General features: G+C 44.3%; 1 protein-coding gene across 1 annotated transcript in view; it reads right to left on the bottom strand.

Moving 5' to 3' along the window:
• Positions 1-287: 287 nt before the first annotated feature.
• Positions 288-23,116, bottom strand: part of RFC1 (replication factor C subunit 1) — a gene marked incomplete at its 5' end in the record, with an annotated part of 88,751 nt that continues 65,922 nt past the window's right edge. The window contains 13 exons of the mRNA XM_073561076.1: positions 288-687; positions 3,985-4,173; positions 4,996-5,209; positions 6,688-6,833; positions 7,868-7,985; positions 8,064-8,218; positions 9,837-9,935; positions 10,015-10,110; positions 10,216-10,353; positions 13,269-13,357; positions 13,433-13,547; positions 19,407-19,516; positions 22,338-22,698. Of these exons, the coding sequence (XP_073417177.1) occupies positions 598-687; positions 3,985-4,173; positions 4,996-5,209; positions 6,688-6,833; positions 7,868-7,985; positions 8,064-8,218; positions 9,837-9,935; positions 10,015-10,110; positions 10,216-10,353; positions 13,269-13,357; positions 13,433-13,547; positions 19,407-19,516; positions 22,338-22,698 (1,920 nt within the window). The remainder of the gene's footprint in view (positions 688-3,984; positions 4,174-4,995; positions 5,210-6,687; positions 6,834-7,867; positions 7,986-8,063; positions 8,219-9,836; positions 9,936-10,014; positions 10,111-10,215; positions 10,354-13,268; positions 13,358-13,432; positions 13,548-19,406; positions 19,517-22,337; positions 22,699-23,116) is intronic.

Raw genomic sequence — 23,116 nt, 5'->3', positions numbered from 1 at the left:
ATTTTATGCCACTGCTGCCTCTCGGCACAATGGATGTTGGTTGCGTTGTGCTGGTATCGTGAATTGCAAAAAAAAAAAAAAAATTAAACTGGTTCCAGCTTCTAGAACTTTGCGGGTGGTAATGCGACTCCATTTACTTGCATTATGCTGTGATGTAGCAGCGCTTTTGAGCAGTTTTTAGCTACAATAGCTGCGTTGTTGCCAAAGTTATGGTGTAGCCCCAACCAATGTGATAAAACAACAAGAACTATAAATCACACAAATGAGATAAAACCACAGGATTCGGCTTCTGTGAAACTGACTTTAATGAAGCTTCTCATATAGTTACAATATTATACAAACCAAAGTACTGTTAAGACTATATACAGAAGAACGCAGGGAAGACTGTAAAATAAAGTACACCTGGGAAAGTGCAATGGCCAGAAAGTAGACAGGTCTGAATTGTAGATAATAAAAAGCTTTGTCTGTGTAGTCCTTCCCTACGACCGTACACTTCACAGGAAGACTCCGCTCAAGGTCTGCCAGTCTTCTCCATGGTCCCATCCCATTCCAGGATATGATCTGGCCGCAGTACTCATCTGTCTCGCACTTCACTTCTTACTTTGCTTTTTTAGCTTTTGCTTTACCTGGCTTTTTGTCTCCACCTTTTTCAATCTTAGAAGACTTTGAGGGTTTTGCTTTTTTTGTCTAGAAATGAAGAAAAAAAAAAAAAAATTATTTTGTATCTTAATCTTTACCAGTACAGCATTGAGAAAATAAAGACGTCTCCAAGTAAAATCTATAAGTTTGCATTAAATCAGCACATGAAAAGCAGCTATCCTGTGCAGTGAAGATGCAGAATGACTGTGTATTCCTATGCATGAAGAGTCCAATGTAGTAATGGCACCACTAGTATCACAGCGCGCAGATGCTGTGGTGTCAAATGCGCTTTAGTGTCTGCTGCTCTCATTTTCAGGCTAATGCATAGAAAATTATATAAAAAACTAGATGGTGGCCCGATTCTAACGCATCAGGTATTCTAGAATATGGCCAGCGGGAGACTGACGTTCAAAAGATGGTCCAGGACGATCCACCACGATCGATCTCACAGCGGGGGCCTGGTCGCTGCTGCGTGTCACACTGAGGCTAAAGTACCCACGTTGCAGAAATGCTGCGGAAATTTCTGCTGCATTTCCACAACTCCTGCCGTGGGCGTGGGAAAAACATGCGTATTTCATGCGATTTTCCAGTGCAGAATTCAAGAGCATTCCAAGCGATTTGAAGCATCGCTTGGAATGTGATTGACAGGTTGGTCACACTTGTCAAGCACAGTGTTTGACAATTGTGATCAACTTTTTACTATTGATGCTGCCTATGCGAGAGCGCAACGTCATCAGCGGTCTTTCGCGCAAAAGCATTACTGGGACCGGAAGATGCGCATGGTGAGAGGAGGGAAAGAGTCCGTGGGCCGTCGGAAGGTGAGTATATCACTTTTTTATTTTAATTCTATTTTTTACAGGTTTATGGTACCCAGGGCCTGGAGGACAGTCTCATTGAGCGTTGCGCCGGTCATCTCCCGGCTGCGGCGTTGCTGACCTCCGTGCGGCAGGAGATGACCAGCGGCAACCGTCAGGAGATCAGTGGCTAGCGCCGCAGATCTCCCGACGGTAGCGGTGGCGTGCGTCGTTCGAATTCTGCGCCAATTAGCGGCCGGACTGCACCTGTTGCTGATTGGTCGCGGCCAGCCGCGACCAATCAGCAACGCGGAATTTCCGTTACAGACAGACAGAATTAGACGATTATATAGTAGATATCTCAGCAGTCTTTGGACCCTCAAAAGATCAGATTTTGTGTTAGTCAGTGATGGTTTCATGTCCTGTCCAACACCCTTATACGCTAATGTCTCTCCATCATGCTTTCTGTTATTGATCACCATTTATTAACACTCCATCCGTTTTGTTCTTTTTGACATTTTTGGATACTTAATGCCAACCTAGATAATTTTACAACTACACATAATATTAGATTAAAGATGGCCAAAACAACCAATTTTGGCTGTATTTGCCAACCATGTAATGATTATGAAGTTTCAAACTTTAAGGGTACTGTCACACTTATCGATGCATCAGCGATCCCGATAACGATATGACCAGGTCAGGATCGCTGGTGCATCGCTAAGTGGTCGCTAGTGAGCTGCCAAACAGGCAGATCTCACCAGTGACATAGCAGCGGTCGGCGGTCGCTACTTACCTGTCAGACGAGGTGATCCTGACGTCCTCCCGCCCGCGTCCACGCATCGCTCCAGCAGGAAGCAGGCGACGAGAAACGGCCCAGGACGTTCTAGCGCGATCAGCAATAACCAGCGGGGGAGCAGGTCGGAGGTAAGTAACACACATAGCGATATCGCTGCTGCGTCACAAAACCAGTGACGTTATAGTGATATTGCTAGCGATATCGCTATGTGTAACGGGCCCTTTAAGGGGTATTATGAAGTTGTTAAATTGCTTTAATTAGTTAGACAGCATGAAAATAAGCAAGTTTGCAATTGATTTGCTTTCTCCATCTGCTGTTATTCTCCTGCAATGAGAGCTTTTGTCTTTCATAGTATACAGCTGGTTTCCATGGCACAAGGCCACTAGACCTTGGCTGAGACTGCACAATCGTTACAAGAGTGGGTGGGGTTTACGCTTAACATCCCAGTCAGTTCTCTCCAGCGCACTGATTTCTATACAGCAGTTTACAAATATGAAAAAAATATAGAAAGGCAGAACTCAATGTTTCTTGTGGTGAAAAGAAGTCCTTTATTTCAATTCATATGGACATCCAAAGCGGCGTGAGGGGAGATATGCGGGAAGATGGAAAGACTTCCATCTCCCCGCATACGCTGCTTTGAAAGTGCATATGAATTAATAAATAATAAACTTTCTTTTTATATAGTGCTAACATATTCTGCAGCGCTTTACAGTTTTTACACATTATCATCACTGTCCCCGATGGGACTCACAATCTAAATTCCCTATCAGTATGTCTTTGGAGTGTGGGAGGAAACCCACGCAAACACAGGGAGAACATACACACTCCTTGCAGATGTTGTCCTTGGTGGGAAATGAACCCAGGACCCCAGCGCTGCAAGGCTGCAGTGCTAATAAATTGATACAAAGGACTTCTCTTAACCACAGGAAACAGTGAGTGCTGCCTTTCTATATTTTTTTCATGTTTGTTTAACTACTTGTTGACTACTGCACCACAAGCATCAACGTTTCTTGTACAACCGTTATTGGTTTTTAAAACAGTTTATCCACTGGTGCCTACATATTCCTCACCTGTTCCGAATCTATATCGCAGTTAGCTGCTCACTTCCCTCCCCCTCATCTTCTGAAGAGATGCAGCTATAAAATCACCAGCCCTGCAGATTTCAGATCATGTTTCCTACTCACAGCTTTACGGCTCTGTTCTTCTTATCCAGAGCTGTGTGCTTGTACAAATATTATCTCTACTAGATGTGGGTCCGCTATCGGGAGGGCAGTGACATCACGATGGGGCAGCTGCCCCCTCATTACACCCCTCTCGTTTATACTGTGTTTTGCGGCCTGTGCTGGAGATGGGGTGCGGCGCCACCAGAGGGCGCCTGCACCCCATCTCCAGCACAGGCCGCAAGCCACGGTCTTTCCTGTCGGCTGTGAATGCACGGAGGTGGGTGGGCTGGCGGCGGGCAGCCGGCAGGAAAGATGGTGGTTTGCGGCCTGTGTTGGAGATGGGGTGCGGCGCCACCAGAGGGCGCCCGCACCTCATCTCCAGCACAAGCCGCGGTCTTTCCTGCCGGCTGTGACTGCATGGAGGTGGGTGGGCCGGTGGCGGGGCCAGCAGTGGCGGGGGGGGGGGCTGGCGGTGGGCAGCCGGCAGGAAAGATGGTGGTTTGCGACCTGTGCTGGAGATGGGGTGTGGGGTGAGTAGCAAAGACCGCTTTTCGTTAAGTGTGTGAAACGAGCGTAGCACGTCCCTTACCTTTATCATTGCGTCCAACGTGCCGTCATCTTCCTGATTCTCTTCACCCTGTGCGTCGTCATTTGCCTCTCCGCCATATTCAGACTGCAGCGCAGAAATAACATCTTTTTTGGAGGCTTTAACTATTTGTAGAGAGTAAGGGGTGAGATGGGTCTCCTTGTTGTAGCCACGTGTGAACGCTGCTTTCACCTGAAAGACATGGAGAAGGACGAGTTCACAAATGCCTAGTGGCCCCTGTTTTGTGCTGCAGTTTATGGGCCTAGAATTGAGATTCTCTACAGTTTTCTGATACATTTTTTGTAAAAGATCTTGTTTCATCAGGAACAGTTTTGGCGCCAAGTGCTGATCACTGGCACCATCTAAAATGGGTGAAGGCACCTTAAAGCTACCATACACGTACAATACTGGACAGCCGAGTGCTCAATCGACTGTCGGCGGTCTCTCCCGACTTCCCCATAAACAAGAACTATTGTCTCAGCTGAATATTAATGTGTTTTCAAAGGAAAGAGCAGAGAAAACCATTGTTAGTTGACGAACAAAAGGACTGGTCATTAAAGGGAATCTGTCACCCCATTTTTGGACTATCTGCTGCCGGCACTGCCATCAGGGGGTTATCTATAGCATTCTGTAATGCTGTGTAGATAAGCCCCCAATGTAACCTGAAAGATAAGAAAAACGAGTTATATTATACTCACCCAGAATGCTGTAGATAAGCCCCTGATGTCGGTGCCGGCAGCTCATACTCGAAAAATGGGGTGACAGATTCCCTTTAAGAGTCAGGCACTTAGAATTTTATCTCCCCCGACATAATCTGTTCGGGAAGAGTCGGGGCGCCTCATGTAGATTAGGCTGTCAGCTGACTTGTAATGTGTATGGTGGCCTTAAGCCTCCACAAAACGGTGCAGTGATGTATAATCAGTAACATTAACAGATTTTATAAGTAAAGAGCCACATTCAGGATTGTGTTATTAATCCACAAGAGCCCATCATTACCATGTATTTTCAATATACCTTAGAGTCCAGTTTGGAAAAAGAAGTGGGTTTTCCTCCCCAGCTGCAGATGTCCATTATATTATCATAATCCTCCTTCATCAAGTAGTATGTGTCCATAAGATCCACCACTTCTTGTACGCCGTCTGACCCACGTGTGGCTAATGGCTGCACCAGCTTGTCCCTCATATATGACAAGTAATCCAGGTTCAGTGCGCACTTACTAGTTCTAGTTCTGAAAGAGAGAACGTGAACCGCGTCAATATCCTCTCATGTGATCATGCCATATCTACCGTGTTTACCGGAAAAGAACACCTACCGAGAAAATAAGCCCTAGAGTGATTTTACAGGATTTTTGGCGTATGCTTGAAATGTAATCCCTAGTTACAGTTCGGGCCAGTGTTAGGGGAAGTCAGACTGGGCAATAGCTCAGGGCCCCCAGCGTTTCTATTCTGAGGTTCAGACTGAGTAAGGTCCATTGATGACATCAGTCAGAGGACCATGAGGTCATTAAAAGGTCTTTTAACTGCAGGAATCTAGAGGAACCGAACAGGAGGACAAGCTGGTATGTACCGTATGTGTACATACATGTGTATGTGAAGTGTGGGTGATGACATCATTATCTAGGGGCTGGGTGACACACACCTTCATTGTCCTTCATGCTGCAGGGATCCAGGTAATGTGTGCATGGCTCTTATGTTTACAGAACACTGACTCGGGATGCACTTCCCCCCCTGGGTATATTGTCAGGAGCTTATGCTTTGACAGGGAATTACATAATAGGGGGTGGTTATGTGCAAGGCTTTTAGTGCGTTTGGTGTCTTGCTGTGGTATCCCTGAAGTGATTCATTGGGCTAGTGTTGTCACACAGCAATGTGCTGCGGGGTTTATATGCCATGAGCAGGATTATAATTTAGGTAAAAATTGAAATACCACATTTTTTTTAGAGCCATGTCATGTGCCAGGCGGCAACATTTATTGATTTTGAGGAGTTATTTGTGTCACTAATGGTTGTTCTTGTACTCTTTTGTAACTATGCAAATAAAATTTTGATACTTTTGAACCATCTGCTTTATGCTCATGTGTTTGTGGGGGCCCCAACTGGGCCACATGTTGGTTGATATGCATTTGTAGTTATGAGCTTACATTTGTTGGCAATTAAAGGGTTGATTTATGTTTGTATACATGTGTATTTGCAGTGTGGGTGATGAAATCATTATCTTTTGAATAAATGTTGATTTTTTTTTTGTTGTTGGAAGAAAAAAAAAAAGTTACACCCCTTGAAAATAAGCCCTAACCTTCCTTTCATAGCAAAAAAATAATATAAGACCTCGTCTTATTTTCGGGGAGTCACGGTAGTAACATTTAGGCTGGGGCTACATGATGACTTTGGCTGTGACACAGGTGGCGCTCTATGCCACATCATAATGCAAGCGAATGGGGTTGCTTTGTGACCGTGAAAAGAGATTCACAAAAAGTGAGAAACAGACTTACTAGGATTAGGCTTCGTGTAGCAGAACCATACAAGGATCTATGGCCATGCCACCTGTGGCGGACAAATTCACCCCAGCCTAAGGATAACTACTGTTATGTGACAAAACAGTCTTTCCCGGAGAGTCTGGTATTTCAGGTAACCGGCAGGTTTGGGTCAGTGATTCCACATAAACAGATAGTATAAGAATCTATGAAATACTTAAAAAAAAGAGCACTTACCTAAGGGAAGTGTGCATGGCCAGCTCCTGGGTGATGCGCTGATGTTTGCCCGTACTAGAGAATTTCCCCAGCCAACTAGGAAAACTTGGAAACTGTGACATGTAGCCCCTCATCAGCTCTCCAGGAAGGACGCTGGCATAAATCGCCTAAGCAGAGAATTACACGGGCAATAATCAGTATTGGAGTGAGAAGATATTTGCCAAATGTTTTCTCCCAGCCGAAGGCCTCAAAAACTAGTACTCAGCGTCACATTGCTGGTGTGCTCAGGAGACCTGGTCCACTAGGCTCCTGGCGGATCACTCTTCATACCATGAGCAGGACTGATTGCTGGGGTTTGTAGTACATACAGTACCTGCCGAGGTGTGAAAACTACGGTATAGGAGGCGTGTTATAGGGGACACTGCCAGTTATATACAGTATACATTATCCATTTTTAGAGTCATCCGGTGAAGTTACGCTATCTTTACTTTAGCGAAAATCTTCTCCTTTTTTATCTTGTTATTTTTAGTACAAAATTACAGTCTTCAAATATCAGTGGCTTGGATTTGATACAGATCTTAAAAATCCCATGCTGGATATTGCAGCTACGCCCTATTTACTTAAATAGGAAAAGGCATCAATTTTCTGGTACTGGAAAATCCCTTTAAGCCCTTCATGACCAAACTATTTTCCGTGTTTTGTGCTTTTGTTTATTTTTGTAACTGCAGAAATATAAACCATGTAAGTTTGGTATATTCCAAGAGCTATAACTCTGGAGAATAACCTGTTTCTTTTTGGTATCTACTGTACAGTTTAAATAATTTTAGATTTTGAAAGTTTTTTTTATATATATATTTGTTGTTTCATTTTTTTTAATAAGGAAAAGCGATGTGAGTTGTTTTATATAATTTTTTTCTCTCCATTTTCCCTTCATTTTAGTTCCCCTAGGGAACTTAAACCTGTAAGCATTTGATCACATATATACTGCAATATACAGTTAAATTGGTAGTCTTCAAAGGAGAACCAACATGGCAGCCATGGGGCCTTCAGCAGGTAGCTCATTGGCATAGCACTGATGGATGCTATCTGGGTGACACATATCACTCATTAAACTTGAATACTTATGTCCCTCATAGGCTCATCTTTTTTTTTTGCTAATTTAAATGTGAAAATTGAGTAATTAGCGATTAAAATAATTTACCTGTGTAGGTAAGAGGCTCCAGACCTGCTTACTACGAATAACCCTGTCTACAAGATCTCCATCACATATGCTGTCCGCTGCCTTGCTCAGGAGCAGTAAGTGTTTCTTCAGATTTCCTCTAAAAAGCAAAATTTGTTAGACAATAGTGTCTGTGTAAAAGTCAAGTCTGGCAAGTCATCAGATTAGAGGCTCTTACCCGGCAGCTGCAGGTTTCACATGAACATAATTCTCTTGAACAAACAGAGGAGCCATCGAGTAGTCATGGAAGAAGAGATCCGATTTGTCTATAAGGGTCATGTGAGCAGTTTCTTCACCGCTAACAAACACCTTGCGTACAACATCAAATGGACCCTGATAACACCAAACATATATAACCATAATTAAGTACCATCCAACAAAGAAAAGAAGGACAACCGATACCAGCCATCAAAGAAAAGGATGACAAGAGACACCAACCAGAAGAAAAAAGGAAGACCAGAAAAAACAGCCAGTAGAGAAAAAGAGGACTAGAAGATATGAGCTGTGAAGAATATGGCGGATATCATTTCATGCCAAATCGACTGTATCATATCCGGTCCAAGAATTGACCTCCTACAAAACATTCCAAGTGGAAAAACTCACACCCCTAGCAGCCTGAGAACAAGGCCTTTCGGGCAGGGTGAACCCCTGCTTGGAGCCCAAGCTGCTTAACTGCTTCAAAGAATTCCCCCACACAGAGGGGAGCTGTAATTTCATAAGGAGGTATGGAGTCATCATATGTCCTAGCCGTATACTGATTACATTTTTGAGATTTCGGGAACGGGAAAGAATGCCCGCCGGGGTCTCGAACCGTTTTAGCACCCTGGGCTGGGGGATATATGTAGAATAGCTAGCAGAAGCTAGGTAGTGAAGCTGTGTTTGGTCTACAAACATAACGGGAGCCCGGCCGTATCCTGTGGCACCAAAACAGCTTCCCTATGACCTTCCGTTGAGAAGTTATGATGATTTATGATAGGTTTTGGAGTTTCAGCTACCACACCCAAGGGGAGGGAAACTAAAACCATCCCGGTGGTGGAAAATGAAGTGACCAACCAAGGGGTTAATTGCTTGTGCGAGACTGTGGCCCACTGTTCTCTTCTATGGGAGATCACGTTGTTGTATCGTGTTGGAAGAAACCAGAAGCCGCTAGCACCACACACCCCCACACCCCCTATGTGGCTGGGCAGCACCAAGACCTAACATCCAACCACCTGAATTTGCATATCTAACCAGCATACATGTATATCCACTGTGTGTATTGTCTAGTGTGCCCTTAAGGTGATTAAATATCTCATTTAACCTTGGGCTGCCATTTTTTTCCAATCGATACATAAATCCACATGTTTGTGTTCCCGATCTAACATACCATGCTACCGGGGCTGGTTTCTGGCCCGATATAATCCAGTTAATGGACTGGGCATATATCTAACGAGGAACTTGTGGCAGTCCTACTGGGGTCTCTCAGCTTGTCAGGGTTATGAACGATTGCTGCGCCATGCTGACGGTCATGTGGGCCACCCTCTCTCACGCCCCGTGCCTGTGTGGATGGGGAGTGTCTGTGCAAAACTGTGTCAAAGCTGACATTACATGTCCCCAGGAGGAGCGGAAAGTCAAAAAAGTGAAAAGTGTGGAGAATGTACAGCTTTACCCCCCGATGCCTTAGTGACGTCAGGCGAGGCTGCGTGGTATGGTTCTTCACACCAGCCAGCAGAAAAGAGGAGAACCTGAGATACCAGCCAGTAAACCAGGCCAAGTTAGACCCCCACTAATTAACAAGTTAATACATATCCTGTGGATAAATGATAACTTGTTTTAACTGATCACCCCCTTTAATCTACATATTCTCAGATATCTTCAACATTTCAAGTAAATTTGAAGACCATGCTCTCAATCCATAAGTATGTGTGACCAGTACATGACATATGTAAGGACAATCTCCGTAGCTGCTCACCATTTTAATGTCCTTTTTGGCATTGTTGGCATTACTCTTAGCTTCATCATAAGTCAAGGCTTTGCTGCTAGCACACCACATGCTTAGATTATGCAGGACCTTAGAGAAGGAAGAAAAACACATCAAACCAAAAAGTTTCTACATGTAACACATCTTCACCATGTGCATTGTATCTCACCTGCCGAATATCTTGGTTTGCCCCAAGAATGACTTCATTCATAGCTGGTGGAGGAATCTTTAAACCCTCCTTAAATGCTACAGACATCATGGCGCCCTGAGAAACACAGGAAATACTTGTTACTTTAGGTCTAGATAAATGAAAAAAGGTAGATACACCATAACAAAATACAAAAATTGCACTAATGTCAAGTAGCCTCACCTTTATCTGTTCTAGTCTTGGCCGCTGGAAGCGAAGGTCAAAACAATAATTTGATAGTGATCGGATTTTAGGATGATTCCGGTCATTGCACATGCAGATAATGGGAATCTTTGAACCTTTAATCAAAGAAATCAGCTCCTAAAATAGAATAAACAAAAGTCTCAATGAATTACTGCAAGTATGGGTAAAAAGGAAAGTGCTGGACAACATACAGGTTTTTTTCGTAATTACAATGGTCCCCTATTAGCAGAATGGCACTCTCAAAATTAAGCAGATTATACGCAGACGTTGGCTGAAAAATCATTCTCTCCCGACGCTGAAAAATCATTCTCCCCCGACTTTCCCATACAAAGGAGGACTCTGGTCGGCCGAGCGCTCCTGTGTTCGCTATGAAAGAGCTGCTGCCAGAATACTCTCTGTTTTTTTCATACGGCATAAAGATAAACCATCATTGTAATTTAACAGGCTGAATCCTTCTCTCCCCAAATATCTGTCTGGGGACAGCTGGGAGGCCCCAATAAACATTAGATGGACAGTGGGTCCCGATGATTTTTATTTAATGTGTATGGAGGGTGTGAAGAATATTGGAGATATAATTTCATGTCAATCATTTGTATCCTATTTGGCATGAGATTATCAAACCCCCTTCCTTACAGCTGTAGAGGTAGTGTCACACTTAGCGATGCACCAGCGATCCCAACCAGCGATATGACACGGTCAGGATCGCTGGTGCATCACTAAGTTGTCGCTAGTGAGCTGCCACACAGGCAGATCTCACCAGCGTCATCGCAGAGGTCGGGGGTCATTACTTACCTGTCAGACGTGGCGATGAAGACTTCCTACCGCCCGCGTCCACGCGTCGCTAGTCTCCACAGCAGGAAGCTGACGACGAGAAACGGTCCAGGACGTTCTCGCGCGATCAGCGATAACCAGCGGGGGAGTGGTCGGAGGTAAGTATCAGACATAGCGATATCGCTAGCAATATCGCTATAACGTCACAAAAACCAGTGACGTTATAGCGATATTGCTAGCGATATTGCTTAGTGTGACAGGCCCTTAACAGGACAACTGGCTCAGCAGGGGGTCCCAGCCTTCTCAGACTCCGAGAAGAAATTCACACCCCCACTCTGAGAAGAAATTCACACCCCCACCAGCTAGCAAGTATCAAGCTCCTACAGGAAGACTCTTTGTAGATACCATGCGGTCTAATTGCATTGTTGAGTCATCTATGATTTCAAAAGGAGAATATGGACTTATCGTATGTCCTTGTCACACACCGGTTACATTTTCAAGATCTCTGAAATGGACCGAACGCCTTCCAGGGTCTCGATCCGTTCTAGCACCATGGAGTGGGGAAATAACGTAGAATGGCTAGTAGGTGCCAGGTAGCAAAGCTGTGTTTTGTCTGAATGCGTGGCAGGGGCCCTGCCGGATCCGATGGCACCAAAACCACTTTCCTAGGACCATCAGTTAAGGACTTATGACCCATCTTAGGTTTTGGAGTTTTTAGCTGCTAGAAACAAGGAAAGGTGATTTTGGTTCAGCCCAGAAGGCAGGAGGGGAGTGACCCAAAGGGGATAAAGGCTAGAGTAATGCCATGTGGGCTCTCTTTCTGTTATGCTTCAGTTCAAATCGAAAGTGGAGGCCACGTTGAGTAACGTGCTAGAAGGAACTAGGAACCAACTGGCAGCCCATGCCCCTTGTGGCCCAGAACACACATGGTTGAACATCAAACCAGAAACGGACATGATCCATCTGCTTATTTCTTTTGTACTACACCCTTATTTGCATATCTGACTACTGTAGTTGTATATAACCATTGTGTATTCAATGAATTGTCTAGTGGGCCTTTAAGATGATTAAATACATAATTTAACCTTGGGCTGCTCTTTTATCGCGATCTACAAATCCACACGTCTGTATTCTCAGTTTAACTTTCCATGCTACTGGGGCTGGTTTCTGGGCCAATATAATTCCTTTAACGGACTGGTCTCATATCTAACAAGGAACTGGTGGCGGTCCTACCGTTCTGGTAGTGGTGCTAGTGAAATGGGCTCAGCCTGTCAGGGTTGTGAGTGGGGTGCCACGTCAGCAACTGCGTGGGCCACATCCTCTCAACTACCCATACTCGTGTGGACAGGCGGTGTCTGTGTAAAACTGTAACAAGGGGACCTCGAGTGTCTCCAGGGGGTGTGGAAGGTCACATTGATGAAATTGGGGAGACCGCACTACGTGATCCTTCTGACGTAATAGTGTTTGTTAGGTGGAGTGGCGAGGTGCGGGTTCATCACAGGAGGCTATTAGTATATGGACCACAACCGCTCCGTATACATAATGAGGGCCTTGAAAAACAACTACGTTTGAAATGCGATGCCTTGTGTAATGAAAGTGGATATTATTCCTTATGCCTTCTATTCTATTGCATACGTGAAATAAAATATATTTTTTTAAGTTTTCGTTGTGATGTTGGATTTTCTTCAACTCTACAATTAGACTTTCATGAGTCTTCGTGCATCTAAAGATGAGGATGTCATCTGCACAGGTAGCTAGTTTTTTATATACCTCATTATGAGAACATCTCATAAAGGGAACATAAAGGAAGTCTCATACAGAAAGTGCACTATTATGGGTGAAAATGTCCATTCTGAATGAAGATGGTTACTTGCAGAACCCCACTACATCATGACTTGGCAGAGAGAATAATGTGGGCAGCGTAGGAGGCATTGATGGAATGGGAACTGGACGTGGCATTTATGGCTCTCTAGAAAGATGTGTGGTTCAAAAGTAAGCAGTCTGTATCTTGAAATATCTGTAGAGGTGTGCCATGGCTGGAAGAACCCGGATACTGGCCAGATGGAAAGGGCCGGGCATGAGCAACAACCTATCTGGTTATCCAGTGCGCTTCTTTCCGGAATCAGGAAATAATAACGCATAGAAGTGGGAGTAACAATCACAAAATACTTTAATATTCGGGCAGTGACTGGACTGTTTGTTTGCCCCCGTATCAGGGGAACCATTAATGGATATGAAGTATAGTACCAGAAGCAACGTACCTGTACTCCTCCTCGGTCTTCGTTTCCTGCCATCCCATCCACTTCATCCATGATCAGGACATGTCTAGAGTTCACAACTTTGCTGGTCCCTGGTAAAGAAGGTGTAACGCAGTCAGGTTTCTGCCAGAACGTACCATAAAAGCTGGCGTATGGAAAAACCTCACCTGAGTAAAACCCTTTAATGCTGGTGTTATTTAAAGACTCCGCTACCACGTCCTTCATGCTCTTCTTGCTGCGAGTGTCGCTAGCGTTCAACTCCACATAATTGTAGCCCAGTTCCTAGTGAACCAAGACATCATATCGTTAGTGGCCTATTCCCCTTCATGGTCTACTGCATTAATAATCTGCACTCACTGATCAAGTCAGAAATGTACATTTGTGCTGACTTCCCAAAGTACCAAAAAAGCAGAAAGCAAGTATCTGGAAAGAGATGCAGGAAAACAAGGAAAAATAGAGTAAAGGTGGGTAGTGGCAACCCTAGAACACAGCCTAAACCAGGGAACCACCAAGAACGGATCACGAGAAGCACTGCTCGAATAGATCACAATGCGGCCATCACCCCCCACAGCGTGCAGGGGATCTTTAACAATTAACCCATGTGGCAGCTCTAATTATTTTACAAAAAAAGGCAACGACAAACTCTTAGTCTCCCCTTCCTAAGATCCAGCAACGCTTTTGACCACTGCTCCAGTTTTTGTTGATTGGCTGCAGCTGTGAAGTCATGTAGACAGCACTGCAACCAATCACTTAGCTCAGTTTCAATTCCTTTTTGTGCCCCTGAGCCTATGAAGGTGGGAGGGGAAATCTTTCAAACAGGACAATCCCTTTAAAGACTGTCAGGTTCCTTGAGGCATTCTCTACCCATAAAATTTATAAACTGTTTTTGTGTTGAACTATTTTGCTGATTAACAGACACTTTACAGTGTGACTAAACTGCAAAAAATTTTGTTTTCTGTACTGTAGATTCCTAAACATTCTGTAGCTTGGTGGGAGATCCCCCCCACCGATCGATCCAATGGCTGTGCAGGAGGACTCACTTTAGTAGGCCGACATGCTGTGCTCATGCATAAGTGTGCGCACAGCATTGTATGGATGCCAGGGCACAGACTCATCACTTCTGGTGTTTTGCATGTCATTCTTAATTAATAAGATTCACCAAATCAATAAAGAGAACCTTTCAGCACGATTATCTATCTATATATACACATCTATATTTATATATATATATGCGTGTGTGTGAATGTATTGTATGTGTGTGTATCACCAATCACGAAGCATCTTTCATTTCACCAGAGCTGTTTAAAAGAAGCTGAGCTGTGATTGGTTGCTATGAGCAACAGTTTTCCTTGCAACCAATCACTAAGCAAAGAAGCCAGCTGTGATTGGTTGCTATGAGCAATAGTTTTCTCACTCCACGATAACACCTCAGCAGACAATGCCATGGTGGGAGAAATCTAGCATCCCCAGGAACATAAGCTCCCAGCCATTGTCTGCCCCCCAGAAAGGAGCAGAGAGCACATGACAAATGAATCCCCCCCTCCCGTGCCCATATCCCCATCACACATCCTCCATCCCACAGTCCCATAGGCACATCTTCCCTCTTAAAGGGATCATTGATATAGAAGTCAGGGGAAATCCATCCAGTGCTTTGGTCTTGACCCCAGGACTCTCTTAAAGGGATCCCCGGTATGGAAGTTAGGATGTGGGATATTAGGGGAAGTAGTCCGATGGCTCTGGCTGATGGGATGATGTGGGATATTAGGGGTAGTAGTCCGGTGGCTCTGAAGGGATGATGTGGAATATTAGGGGTAGTAGTCCGGTGGCTCTGACGGGATAATGTGGGATATAAGGGGTAGTAGTCCGGTGGCTGTGACAGGATAATGTGGGATCTTAGGGGTAGTAGTCTGGCGGCTGTGACGGGATGATGTGGGATGTAAGTGGTAGTAGTCCGGTGGCTCTGGCTGACGGGATGATGTGGGATATTAGGGGTAGTAGTCCGGTGGCTCTGACGGGATGATGTGGGATATTAGGGGTAGTAGTCTGGTGGCTCTAATAGGATGATGTGGAATATTAGGGGTAGTAGTCCGGTGGCTCTGACGGGATGATGTGGAATATTAGGGGTAGTAGTCCGGTGGCTCTGACGGGATAATGTGGGATATTAGGGGTAGTAGTCCGGTGGCTGTGACAGGATAATGTGGGATCTTAGGGGTAGTAGTCTGGCGGCTGTGACGGGATGATGTGGGATATTAGTGGTAGTAGTCCGGTGGCTCTGGCTGACGGGATGATGTGGGATATTAGGGGTAGTAGTCTGGTGGCTCTGGCTGACAGAATGATGTGGGATATTAGGGGTAGTAGTCTGGTGGCTCTGGCTGACGGGACGATGTGGGATATTATAGTGAATATGGCTATGCGGAGTGGGCGGGGCTATACACTCAGCGCTATATATAGTGGGGCAGTGGGGCAAAAAAGTATTTAGTCAGTCAGCAATAGTGCAAGTTCCACCACTTAAAAAGATGAGAGGCGTCTGTAATTTACATCATAGGTAGACCTCAACTATGGGAGACAAACTGAGAAAAAAAAATCCAGAAAATCACATTGTCTGTTTTTTTTTCATTTTATTTGCATATTATGGTGGAAAATAAGTATTTGGTCAGAAACAAAATTTCATCTCAATACTTTGTGATATATCCTTTGTTGGCAATGACAGAGGTCAAACGTTTTCTGTAAGTCTTCACAAGGTTGCCACACACTGTTGTTGGTATGTTGGCCCATTCCTCCATGCAGATCTCCTCTAGAGCAGTGATGTTTTTGGCTTTTCGCTTGGCAACACGGACTTTCAACTCCCTCCAAAGGTTTTCTATGGGGTTGAGATCTGGAGACTGGCTAGGCCACTCCAGGACCTTGAAATGCTTCTTACGAAGCCACTCCTTCGTTGCCCTGGCGGTGTGCTTTGGATCATTGTCATGTTGAAAGACCCAGCTACGTTTCATCTTCAATGCCCTTGCTGATGGAAGGAGGTTTGCACTCAAAATCTCACGATACATGGCCCCATTCATTCTTTCATGTACCCGGATCAGTCGTCCTGGCCCCTTTGCAGAGAAACAGCCCCAAAGCATGATGTTTCCACCACCATGCTTTACAGTAGGTATGGTGTTTGATGGATGCAACTCAGTATTCTTTTTCCTCCAAACACGACAAGTTGTGTTTCTACCAAACAGTTCCAGTTTGGTTTCATCAGACCATAGGACATTCTCCCAAAACTCCTCTAGATCATCCAAATGCTCTCTAGCAAACTTCAGACGGGCCCGGACATGTACAGGCTTAAGCAGTGGGACACGTCTGGCACTGCAGGATCTGAGTCCATGGTGGCGTAGTGTGTTACTTATGGTAGGCCTTGTTACATTGGTCCCAGCTCTCTGCAGTTCATTCACTAGGTCCCCCCGCGTGGTTCTGGGATTTTTGCTCACCGTTCTTGTGATCATTCTGACCCCACGGGGTGGGATTTTGCGTGGAGCACCAGATCGAGGGAGATTATCAGTGGTCTTGTATGTCTTCCATTTTCTAATTATTGCTCCCACAGTTGATTTCTTCACTCCAAGCTGGTTGGCTATTGCAGATTCAGTCTTCCCAGCCTGGTGCAGGGCTACAATTTTGTTTCTGGTGTCCTTTGACAGCTCTTTGGTCTTCACCATAGTGGAGTTTGGAGTCAGACTGTTTGAGGGTGTGCACAGGTGTCTTTTTATACTGATAACAAGTTTAAACAGGTGCCATTACTACAGGTAATGAGTGGAGGAAAGAGGAGACTCTTAAAGAAGAAGTTACAGGTCTGTGAGAGCCAGAAATCTTGATTGCTTGTTTCTGACCAAATACGTATTTTCCACCATAATATGCAAATAAAATGAAAAAAAAACAGACAATGTGATTTTCTGGATTTTTTTTTCTCAGTTTGTCTCCCATAGTTGAGGTCTACCTATGATGTAAATTACAGACGCCTCTCATCTTTTTAAGTGGTGGAACTTGCACTATTGCTGACTGACTAAATACTTTTTTGCCCTACTGTACATATATATATATATATATATATATATATATACACATACACACACACACACACACACGTATATATATATATATCTCTCTCTCTCTATATATATATATATATATATATATATATATATATATATATATATATATATATATCTATATATCTATATATATCTCTATCTATCTATCTATATATTCATTATAATTTAGTATAACTAACAGTAGTTAGTTACTATGCCTGGGCAGCGCCGGGCTCTTCAGCTAGTATAATATAAAGCAGAAGCAGGCGGAGGGGCCGGGGAATCACAGATCAGAAGCAGGCAGAGGGGTCGGAAAATCACAGATCGGAGGTAGGCAGAGGGGCAGGGGAATCACAGACTGGAGGCAGACGGAGGGGCCGGGGAATCACAGACTGGAGGCAGGCAGAGGGGCCTGGGGAATCACAGATCGGAAGAAGGCAGAGGGGCTGGGGAATCACAGATCAAAGGCAGGCAGAGGGGCTGGGGAATCACAGATCAAAGGCAGGCAGAGGGGCCTGGGAATCACAGACTGGAGGCAGACAGGGGCCGAGAAATCAGACCGGAGGGCAGGTGGAGGAGCCGGGAAATCACAGACCAGAGAATGGAAGAGGGGCAGGGGAATCACAGACCAGAGGATGGCGGAGGGACCGGGGAAATCACAGACCGGAGGAAAGCAGAGGGGCCGGGGAATCAAAGATCAGAGGCAGTCGGAGGGGCCGGGGAATCACAGGCAGAGGGGTCTGGGAATCACAGATTGGTGGCAGGCAGACGGGCCGGGGAATCTCAGACTGGGAGAAGACCCCTGTGCACAGTCTGGCTCCTGTGCAACGAAATCTAATTAGCAAAAAAATTCAAATGGTGATTAAAGGAGAACCACAAAGTGGATTTCTTCATCAAAGATATCAATGTGATCAGTATTACAGCGCCATTACAGCCAAGTCTTACTGTACATTACAACCTCGTACTGACAGGTTCTCTTTAAGCGCATGCCACGTATTAAATTTGGCGAATCTTATCGCTGGTGTACGCCTGGTCAGAAATGCATGTAATGCCCCTTAGGCTGAGTGCAGACGTACTTTTTGGCCCTGCGGATTTTTCCGCGCAGAATGGAAGAAATCCGCAGGTCAAATGACCTGCATTTTTCCTGCGGATTTCTTCCATTTTTCATGCGGTTTTCATGCGGTTTTTGTGCGGTTTTTCATTGCGGTTTTCCCCCTGCGGATTTGGTGACAGGGGAGATGGAAAACCGCACAAAAGAAGTAACATGCTGCGGATTTTGTACCGCGGAAAAATCCGCAGCGTCTGCACAGCGTTTTTTTTTTTACATTAATTTTAAGGCTACTGTACATCACAATGCAGAAATGCAATGTTTCTGCGCGGTAAAATCCGCTGCGAAACCGCTGCAAATCTGCATCGTGTGCACACAGCCTTACACCCCTTCCTGAATTTGACAGTGGGGGGATAGCCATGCCTTCTGCCCATTTTGGCAGAGCTGCCTGAAAACTGGCTTGAAAATTCCAAAAGTAGCGACATTGTTGAGCAACTTCACATTGGCATCTTGTTTGCACTCTTTTCAAAGTTTTTTTTATGCTACAAAAAACACTGATGAAGCGTGGCCTCAGATTTTCTACTGAACTCGTCCAGCGCTGTGCATGCAGAAATAGACTTTTACGCAACTGGAGGAGTACTCAGGAACCTGGATCAGCACCCATCTGCAGGACATTTAAGGGCTAAAAACATAATACATAAAAAACAAACATGCATATATCAACAAAAGAACTATCATGTTTAAACAGTATAGGGGTTATCCACGTCAACATCAGAAAGCAAGAGGCACTTCTGAAGTTGAATCCATGGCCATGTGCCCAGATCTGGCAGGTATCGGGCAAGTGTCCTAAACAGAATAATAGAACAAGAGCACAATACCTGTCAATAACTGGCAACTGGCCTGCCATAGCAAAGTGATCAGTGCCCCTCACCTCCCAATGAGGACGGAAGAGGTGCTGGATTGCCTCTCTAAGGTTTGCAGAAATGTAACATATCAAAGAACCTAAAGAAACAAACGCTAATTTACCTCGCAAACCAAGACTGCTGTTGTGGTTTTACCAACACCTGGTGGTCCAGACAGCAGGGCAGCTTTATGGGATGACCCATCGTCCTTGCCCCCAAATTTGTTATACTTTACTGAAATGATAGGATAATGACATTTAGTTGCTGGAAACCATATCTGTGAAATATAACAATATGGTAACTCCACCAAAGCACCAAGCACCAGTACAATGTGAAAGACGAGGACGACCTAACCAGCGGTTCCATAGAAAAGACAGACTAAAGGTCATGGGCCAAGGGACATTTGTAAAGTAGGAGACTTCCTCCAGCCCAAAAAGTATATATTCATATATACAAGTCCCTTCATTAATCGGAGGGATTTCCTATTATTTGCACTTTTATCTTTTTCTCCCCAACTTCCAAGAATTAAACCTTTTAATATTTCTGAGAGCTGGTTTTTTTAATATATATTTTATGTATTGAAAGAAGGAAAAAATAATTCCGAGTGGTGTGTAATGGGGAAAAAAAAATGAAATTTTACCATGTTTGGCCGATTTGTGCAGTAAAAATTTGCTGTCAACTTGATTCTTGAGGTCAGTATGATTACAGCGATATCAAGCTTAAAGAAGCTACTTCAGCTTGTTTTCATACACCTCGCTTGGCCCTGATAAAATAATAAAGCTTATACTCATCTGCCGTGCTAGCGGTGTTCTCGCTGTGTCGGGACTCTGTCTCCTGTGCTGTTGTGACACGCGATGCCGGCGCACAATCAGCGCTGGCGTTACTGTTCCCACCTTCTGTCGAATGGAGCATGAAGAGGAAGTCAGAGATCAGCTGCAGCCTGGATTTCCTTTTCATGTTCGATTTGCCTGAAGGTGGAGACGTAGACGCTATCGCTGATTGGGCGCCGTCGTCACATCACAATACTGCACAGGAGCCCCGGGACCACGAGTGCCGAGTCCGCAGGAACAGCGCTGGCACATGAGGCGGGTATAAGCTTTATTATTTTATGGGGGCCAAACATTTCGTAGTGAACAACCCCTTTAAGATGCGGTTTTTATCCGGCTCCTATTGATACCATTTTAAGGTAGGGATGAAGTTTAGATCGCTTTTAACTTCCAATTTTTCAGGGAGGTATCCAGCACCGAAAAAAATGTAAATTCTTTAATTAAAGATGTGTTTTTCTTCTCTGGGTTGAAAAAGAACCCATCACATCCAGAAACACGGTTTTACCTGCTGATACAGTGTTAATCTACAGGTACAGTAAATGGCGTTAAAATTCTGCATGGCTACCTTACTTGTGGAACAGCTACAGGGAGAAAATGAACTTATATCCTCCCTGCAGCCGTTGCTTGCTTCAAGTTATCGGGATGATACAGGAAGCAGTTGCAGTCAACACTAACTATAACGTGAGCATGCAGTAATCCCTCCGGGCACTATGGCCGCCCCCTCTGCAACGCATGCTGCGCACACACACTGTAGAATAGGTAGTCAGAGTGCCAAGGATCAGTTACAGTGCGCTACCTGTGTAGTGAATGGTAACTGTTACAGCTCCTTGCATGCTTTGATGACTGAAAGCAAGAAGCTGAAGGGAGGATATAACGTCATTTTTTCCCTGTAGCTGTGCTTCCATTAAGGCAGTCAGGCAGGATTCTAATGCCGTTTACATGCAGACTAATACTGGACACAACAGGTTCCCTTTAGTGTACAGTTTAACTACACACCACAACATCAAAATTGCAACACCAAGAAGGAAAAATCGTGGAATTATAGAAGTTATGGTAAATAGACAAGTTAATGATATGCAAATGAAAAAAACAGCAGAAACATAATTTACAAAACATCTAGATTCAGCTAGCATAGAGTATGGGCGACATGTGCAGAAATACCCGCACTTACACTCCTTGCCTGCTATCAATGAGGTTATTAATAGTCGTCTGAGGAATATTTTGCTAACCTAAATGCACTTGGGCACGGAATTCATCAAGATCCTCTGCTGGCAGCTCCCTTTGCAATTGCCGACCAATGATGTCCCAGCTGTATTAGAAAAGTCCAGAGATGCTGCAGGCCAAAGTAGCATGCTTAGGCTACACAGGCTGTTCATAGTAGCAGAAACAAAATGCGGCCTGGTAATTCTGCATCAATTTGCTAAATTGGGTTATTTGCGATTTTTATACAATTTTATTTTACATGCGTTTTTATTTTGTTTTTAGCTGTGTTTTTTAGGTCTCTTTTTATGTCAGGTATTAAATAAAACTACCTTGTTTGAAAAACTTCCTGTTACTTAGCCTTGATAGGACTTTATTGATAAAGTCATGTGCAAAAGATATGCACATTTAATGTGTATACACTGTGAAAATGCAGGGTCACTATTTAGCAGCGAATTTTCCGCATTTCATTCACATCTGGGGGAAAATTTGCGAAGAAAAAAAATACATATATATCGCTTAAAGACTGATATGTTGCGGATGTAGAGATTACTTTGCAGGCCAGTTTATGCAGCATAAAAATAAATAAATAATGCAAAAAATGTATATTCTCTTTACATCATGGTAACCTGTGAGGTCATTAGCCGGGATATTAACTAATGGGTAATTAGATCGAATCTTTTAGATTTTATTGGTAAACACTTCTCATATTATATAAAACGTTAGTAAAAGTCTTTCAGGAATATTATAAGCAAAGATAAAACATGACTATTTGCAACATGAGACAAATAATGGTGTGGATTTATAGAACTATCGAAAAAGAAAAATAATCTTTGCTGCCCGTAGTAACCAATCATTGCACAGCTTTCAATTAATACTGTGTAGTTGAACAATGAAAGCTGCACTGATTGGCTGGTATTGGTCTGATTTCTCTTGGACGCTTTAATACATTTGCCCTTATATTTGTACATTGCATACATTCCACACTTTACAGCACGCAGTATTGCAGCACATATCGTGCGGATTACCAGCAGGTTTCTTCTCATCTGTCGAGTGGTTCTTGTGCCAGTCTCTTAGCCACCTGATGAGTTTGTTGGCACAGCTCTGTTCTCCCTGCTGTCCTATGATGGCCTTCACCGAGGTCGGCTTGTATTTATCGACCCACAGTATACTTTCTGTCTTGCCGCTGACTGAGGCCAAGTCCAATGATTTAACAGAACTGGGCTTCTCTTGTTTTCCGCCCATCTTCCAGTCAGTGGTCTTCTCCTCCACCGCTAGTTTCTTAGCTCTTGGTGACTGTCTTTTTTCTGGGGTTAGCTTCCTCTTTTCCGGGCTAGGCTTTTTGAACACCTTTTCCGGGGTTTTTTCAGCTTTTACTTTGGTTTTCATCTGAATAGTGGACAAAGTAAGACTTGGTATTATGGCAGGACATCGTAATTAAGCAAAATAGTCACAATGGCGGCATGTTCCTCTACCCAGAACAAGAGACCAGATGTGTTCTCTCACGATGACGATGGCCTGAATGAGTCTGACCAGCCACACAGGCAGATATGGGGCGTATAATGCAGTACTATTTATCTGAAAGTCTCCTGCAGCCACCACTGCAGTGGGAATGTCCAAAAAGATTGGCTCTGGTGACTGATTTATGTAGAGAGCCTTGCTCAATCTTAAATGGACTCTGTCAGCCCAGAAAGACTGTTCAAGCCAAGTACAGGTGCTTGGTGCTTCATGGCGGGGCCAATCATTTATATACACCTTTCCGCCCGCTAGGTTTCCCTCAATTTCCGCCATTTTCTGGCTCTATGGA

The sequence above is a fragment of the Dendrobates tinctorius genome, unplaced genomic scaffold, assembly GCF_039654945.1.
Source record: "Dendrobates tinctorius isolate UK_male_01 unplaced genomic scaffold, ASM3965494v1 ptg000314l, whole genome shotgun sequence".
NCBI classification, from domain to species: Eukaryota; Metazoa; Chordata; class Amphibia; order Anura; family Dendrobatidae; genus Dendrobates; species Dendrobates tinctorius.
Note: the sequence above shows the minus strand (reverse complement) of the source record. Positions and strands in the feature narration are given on the sequence as shown.